This window comes from Arachis hypogaea, chromosome 15 (assembly GCF_003086295.3).
Source record: "Arachis hypogaea cultivar Tifrunner chromosome 15, arahy.Tifrunner.gnm2.J5K5, whole genome shotgun sequence".
NCBI classification, from domain to species: Eukaryota; Viridiplantae; Streptophyta; class Magnoliopsida; order Fabales; family Fabaceae; genus Arachis; species Arachis hypogaea.
In genome coordinates this window covers 137,940,052-137,946,616 of record NC_092050.1, presented here as the reverse complement: position 1 = coordinate 137,946,616, position 6,565 = coordinate 137,940,052, and the positions used below count along the sequence as shown (strand labels likewise).

At 31.2% G+C, this 6,565-nt stretch overlaps 1 protein-coding gene across 2 annotated transcripts; it reads left to right on the top strand.

The window, feature by feature from the left end:
• Window positions 1–559: 559 nt before the first annotated feature.
• Window positions 560–4,524, top strand: LOC112750863 (uncharacterized). 2 transcript variants are annotated; one of them, XM_025799759.3, is made up of 7 exons: window positions 560–947; window positions 2,277–2,524; window positions 2,608–2,814; window positions 2,911–3,003; window positions 3,095–3,202; window positions 3,789–4,178; window positions 4,276–4,524. In XM_025799759.3, exons 3-6 carry the CDS (start codon window positions 2,734–2,736, stop codon window positions 4,176–4,178), a joined length of 672 nt encoding a protein of 223 aa, XP_025655544.1. In that variant the 5' UTR covers window positions 560–947; window positions 2,277–2,524; window positions 2,608–2,733; the 3' UTR covers window positions 4,276–4,524. The 2 variants fall into 2 exon arrangements, with proteins under 2 accessions (XP_025655544.1, XP_072073014.1); XM_072216913.1 differs by having other exon boundaries at window positions 563–947; window positions 4,297–4,524.
• The last annotated feature ends 2,041 nt before the right edge of the window (window positions 4,525–6,565 follow it).

The following is a 6,565-nucleotide window of genomic DNA, read 5'->3' as shown; positions in this document are numbered from 1 at the left end:
GAACTAATAGGTTTATGATGCACAATGAAAGTGAACCAAATAAATTCATCACATGAACAAAAAGAGTCAACGAAACTACAAATTACCACTGAAATTCAAAAACAACAACGAAAAAGAGAGAAAAACTCAAGTAAATTGTAAATTTTAGTGATAAAGCAGAAAATTAGATAAGAAACACTACAACATTTTTGGCCTAAGGTAACCCTTATTCGAAGCAACATTTAACAATAGTTGCTTTAGATAGGCAAAGACAACATTTTTGACGTGTTACTTTTGAATAAGGCTAAGATAACAAAATTTTTGGCCACCCACAAAAATTGTTGTCTTTGATATCTAAAACAACACTCAAAAAATGTTACAATATAAAATATTTAAGACAACATTTTTAAATAAAAATACAACATTTTATAAAAATTATAAAAAAAATTGAATAAATAATATTTATAAAAAGTTGCCTAAAATTATTCATAGCTAAAAATTTTAGAGGGAAACTTTTCATCCTATTCTCCCCAATATTTACTTTCCAATCAAATAACTTAGAAAAAAAAAAAAAAAGACCTTTGGTTTTCCTTAAATCATTTCTAGTGAGTGCTTCAGTAAGTTCATCACTATGCCCAGCACCCACCATAAGCCCTAACTTTCCTAATCAACATAAAAGGGGACACAAACGGCATCAGGAGGTCCCGGCGTTCAACTTCTGGTCTCGTTCGCGGTGCTGTCGGCGACGGGGCGGTGTTCCCTTTCAAAGGCGTTGGCGCGGTGCTCTCCTTCGTGGTCATCATCTCCACGGACGCTGCTCCACGGCTTCTCCTCCCCTGTCTCGGCCCCAAGTACGCGGTCACCTTTGAGAAACCCTTCTCGTTCTTCCTCTTCTTCCCCTGTCTCACCTCCTCCTCTTCGCAACTTCACTCTCTCCGATCAATGCTTCTGCCGTCGTAGCTCACCAAGTAATTAGTTTTCTTCTTGTGCTCTCTGTTTTACCTATTTAATTTTCTCTTCCGTTTAATTCAATCCTTCAATCTATTCCAACTAGTGTCTCTGTAGTGGTGCCCATTGGAAAAAAAAACTGATATGAATTAGATCTTTGTACTTGCAAATTAGGAGAAGCTGTATTTGATGATAGATATGATGTAGAAGAATGGTTATTTTAATTAATAGATAGAAAATTGCAGAAGTTTGGTTCCCATGGATTCAAAGGGTTTTGTAGGCAAAATATTATTATTGGTGTTATCTGATGATCACTACTAATTTCATTTGATTATTGCTATCTTTATATGTTGTTAATTCTTGTTTCTTTTTAATTACATGTCACAAAAAAATATCAGTTATTAATTATTAGAGTGAAATTCGAGTTTTAATTTAATTCTTTGTTGTGGACTATTGATGATAATTATTCTTAGAAGTTATTCTTTTTTAATTTGTAGCTATGCAGGGTTTGTTTATTTTGATGTTTATATAGAGACTATATTAATTGGAAGCAATTAAGATGCATGCTAGTTAAGTTCTAAATATTCTTGATATGAAAACTCAGATGAATGACAGCGCATAATGGTAACTGATAACATCAGACATGTATTTAGTTAGTTTTAGATTTGAATTGGTTTTGTTTTGCCCAGTATGTGAGAAATGGATCAGTAACTGTTGATGAATGGTGAGTAACAGACATTAACTTTATAGAATAATGATTTAAGTTGAATTGTTTGTCCTTTAATGCAAATGGTTGTACTATAGTTGTGTAGGTTTACTATTATTATTATAGCAATAAATATGAACACACATGAATCTTTCCAAAGATTTGTGACCACTTGATGATAGTGACAGAGTACATGCACCAGCAAATAGGACAAACATGCCTTCCTATGCAAAAACTAAACAGAACCCATAAGTGCATTACAAGTCTAATCTAATGTCTTGGTGTTGTGTGTGTATGTGTTTTGTATAGATAATATACTTTTTATAATGTTATCCAATTCCAAATCCACTAATTTGATTTACATATATCTTCATGACTTTATGCATTTATTCATGTAATTGCTTTTTCTATCGCTCTTTACCAATTGCTCCACTAATTCTGATTCATGTAATTGCTTTTTCTATGACAAAAACTGAAAAGTGCTAATGCCCTTTCCGATCTCTATACTTGTTCAATTTTTATACTTGTTCAATTTCTATACTTGTTCAATTTTTATACTTATTCAATTTTTATTTCCCTCTCCATATATGATTCACGACTGTCTTTGGTTTTAATTTGTACTATTTCTGAATTTTTGATTTAGATACTTCAAAGGTTAAAAGGACTCGTGGAAAAACAAGATGCTTAAAGATTTATGCAAGAACTTGGGAAGAAAGGGAGGAAGTGACTTTTGATCAGGGAGCAGCCGTGGGGCCAACTCCTCAAAGAGTGAAGGATTTAACTAATTTTATTGGAACAATGGGAAGGAATAGTGATTTTATTACCTTGATGTACACTAATTGGAAAGCTGTGCCTAAGCATATCAAAAAGCGCATTTGGAAGTATATTAATGTAAGCTCCATTTATCTTTATTTTATGCCATATGTTAATAATCTTTTTATTCATATGATATGATGAAATTGGTGTGTTTGTAGTCAAAATTCATTCTTCCAAAATCTTCAAAGCTATGGGTGATGACTGGTGTTTAAGGAGCATGGAAGCGTTACAAAACAAGAATCAAGAAGAAGCATTTTGAACCATATTCTGGAAATATTGAGAATATGTTGGTGAATCGTCCTTTGGAAATTCCAGAAATACAATTTCGGAAACTAATTGCATATTGGAGTATTCCAACTGTCAAAGTGAGCTAGGGAATTTCAATTATTATTATTTGATATGTTCAAGTATACTTTTTTCAATTTTTATATTTTTTTCATCATTGTTTATTTTAAACATAGGCCATGTGTGCTATAAATTCTGAAAATCGCAAGAAGCAACAATGGAGGCATAAAATGGGACCAATCAATTTTGCAAGAGTGCGTGTTGATTTGGTAAGGTCAAGTTTGAGTTAAAATTCTCTACTCGTTACTTCCCCCTAATTTTAGTATGTTATAACTTTGTAATTGTTATCTTGGTCTGTAGTGTGAGAAAAAAGAGAACAAAGAGGAACCAAATCAAGCTGAAATATTTGTTGCAACTCGGAATGGACTAAAAGGGAAAACACTTGATATAGAAACACAGGCTGTTATTGTAAGTTACTCTATAATTTTCTTGTTTTAGATGCTATTTTATGGCTGTCATAGATGCTATTTTCTTTGCTGTTTTATGGCTATCATGATTGTTGTTATAGTATCTACTTTGTGGCTATTTTATGGCTGTTTCATGGTTCCTTTGTGGCTGATTTAGTTGCTGTTTTATGGCTGATTTAGTTGCTGTTTTATGGATATGTTATGCCTATTTTATGGCTGTCATGGCAGCTATTTTATGGCTGTCATGGATTGTTATTTTAATTGCTATTTTATGGTTGTTTTATGGCTATCGTGGTTGTTGTTTTAGTATCTACTTTATGGCTGTTTTATAGGTGTCATGGTTGCTGTTTTATGGCTATTTTATGGTTGCTTACTGACTGATTTAATTACTGTTCTATGCCTATTTTATGCCTGTGTTATGGCTATCATGGACTGCTAATTTATGGCTGTTTTATGGCTATCATAGTTACTGTTTTATGGCTGTTTCATGGCTGCTTTATGACTGATTTAGTTGCTGTTATATGCCTATTTTATGCCTGTTTTATGGCTATCATGGACTGCTATTTTATGGCTGTTTGCGTTTATAGGATAAACTTGATGATCTCCAAGAAGCTGGAGAAACTCCTACTAATGCATTTCAAAAAGTTTTTGGTAAAGAAAATCCAGGAAGAGTTCGATGTTTTGGAAGAACTGTTACAAAAGCTTCTCTTAAGAAAAATAAAGAAATAGATGAAATAAAAAAACAAAGTGAAGAGAAGGTAACAGCTTTAAAAACTGAATTAGATGACCATAAGCAACGACTGCAAGGATTAGAAGATATTGTGAAACTTATGCTGCAACAAACTTCTCCTGGTATGAATGTTGATGAAGCGCTTTCTCTCTTGCGATCTAAGCAATCGTCTGCAAATAGTGCACAAGATCCAAATTTAGTTCCTCGGCATTCTCCTCCATCGACTCATATTCCAAATCATGATTAGGTATATGTGTGCTAAATTGTTGTAACACTTGAGTATACATGTTATTGTATAGCTAATGTTTTTACTATAATTTTTTTTCATTTAAATTTGACTGCAGCTTTCTTATTGTTGGATGAAGTTTTCTGAAGATATAAAGGCAATTCTTGGCGCAATGGTGAAGCACCAAGTCTTTTTGGTTTCAAGTCGAAAACTTAGTTTCTTTTTGGTTTAAGTTCATCATCAGAAAAACATGTATTTTGCTTACTTATATTTATTATTTATTTGACTTAGTAATTTGGCAAGTATGTAATTGGCACTTGGTAGACCTTTCTATATATATGCAATATATATTATTAGCTTATTCAAATGTGGGTGTTATATATCCTTCAAATGTCATATAAATAAAGGTAAAAAATATATTGTTTTAGATATTAAAAAAGAGAACATAAGAGAAACTCAATAAGGTGTTGCTTTAGGTATTAAAAAAAGACAACTGCAAATACACTTACATAAGTGTTGCATTAGGTTTATAAAAAAGGCAATTTAAAAAAACCTGGACAAGTGTTGCTTTAGGTATATGAAAAAGGCAACCTAAAAAAATTTGGCCAAGGGTTGCTTTAGGTATATGAAAAAACAACTAGAAAAAACTTGCACAAGTGTTGCTTTAGGTATATGAAAAGGCAACTTAAAAAACTCAGGACAAGTGTTGCTTTATGTATTAGAAAATACAACTCGTAAAAAGTGTTGCCATAACGTCTCATCTCAAGCGTTGTGTTTGGGTGCTCTAAGGCAACCCTTTTGCGGAGTTGCTTTATTTGCAGAAAAGGCAACGTTTATTGAAGGTTGCCTTAAAAAGAGTTCCCTTTAATACACAAAAACGTTGCTTTAGACCAAAGGTAACGGCCGTATAGCCAACCCCCCTAAAAGCGTTGCTTTTTGTCAAAAAGTGTTGCCTTTTATCAAAGGCAACACTTTTCCTTATTATAGGCAACATTTTTAAAGGGTTGCCTCAGTCCGAATTTGTTGTAGTAAAGAACACGTAAAAAGGTTTTTCTTCTCCTTCTTCGTCAGACTCACTTCAAAACAGAGAGTAACAAACCCTAAAAGTGATCGAGAGAAGAGAAAACAGAAGAGTTTGTTAAAATGAGGGAGAGATTCAAAGAGCGAAACACGAGCAAGATTGGAAGCACGATCGAGATCGAGAGCATGAATGAAATTGAGAGCGAGAGTGCGAAGGAGAACGAATCGAAAATAGAAAGGGAGCGAAAGTGTGAACTCAGGTTTTACCTTAATAATTTGATTTTAGGAGAAGGAAATGCTTATTTATTTTTCTGTCAATAGGAATAAGTAATATTTTTAATTTTTTTAAATTACATGTATTTGCTAATATTTTATTATAAATGTTACTTGATACATAATTTTATAACAATTACTAATATTTTAATAAATATTAAGAGATAAATGTCACTAAATATTTAAAATGTAGTAGTAACAATAACATAAGAATAATATTATATGATTATAAAATTTATTACTTTTAGTCAATACTAGATTAATTTTTTTAAATATTAAATATTAAATTTTAATTTTTAAATTTTAATAGTATAAAAATAAAATATTAATCTAATAATATTAAAATTTATTAAAAATATTGGAGACAAAAAATGATAAGAAATACATTTGAGTTTCACAAGATAAGAATTCGCTTTTTGCCATCAACATATAACTACTTTAGTGAATGATATATAAATACTTTTACGAGTGTTAAAAATGTATAAATATCGTATCATAGTATTGGTAAAATTACCAGTGTTGACTGTTGACACTATTTAAACGAAGAAAGAATGCATGAATTTTGAATATAAGTGAATCTTGGCAAAGCTGCTTGTGTTGCCACATTATTTGGTCAGCCTTATATCGGAAATAACTATTTTGATGTATACATAAAAGTTGGATGATGGATAAAGTTGGTACGACTTCATTAATGTTGTAAATAACTAAATATTACTTGATAACGATATGTATCATACTTTATGGCAAATTGGCAACGCAGGCATACAACATGACAAATTGCAGCATAACCCTTAAATTGCTAACGTTGTGAGTGCTTGTGATTGCCTTTATATAAACGGAATAATATCTTTTTTAGTAAAGTAAATTTAATGTATTTACCAAAAAAAAAAAAAAAGATAAATTTAATGTTTTTGAACAATTTTAAAAATATTTCTAATATTTAATTTATTTTAATTTTGTTTTAATGTTTTTAATAAATTTTAATTTTATCTTTACTATTAAATTTTTAACAGTCAAAATGTGGTTAATAATTTGTGTTTCAATTTTACCCTTTTTTTATACTTACCACCATTTTATCATCACACTACTCTCCCTCTCCTCAACCAATGAAGCAA

What these genes read in the sequence shown, in the direction of transcription:
- LOC112750863 (XM_025799759.3), top strand. Translation starts at nt 2,734, where the DNA reads ATGTTGGTGAATCGTCCTTTGGAAATTCCAGAAATACAATTTCGGAAA. An exon ending in CAAGAGTGCGTGTTGATTTG is followed by an intron (nt 3,004 to 3,094) that starts GTAAGGTCAAGT and finishes CTTGGTCTGTAG; the next exon opens with TGTGAGAAAAAAGAGAACAA. An exon ending in TAGAAACACAGGCTGTTATT is followed by an intron (nt 3,203 to 3,788) that starts GTAAGTTACTCT and finishes TTGCGTTTATAG; the next exon opens with GATAAACTTGATGATCTCCA.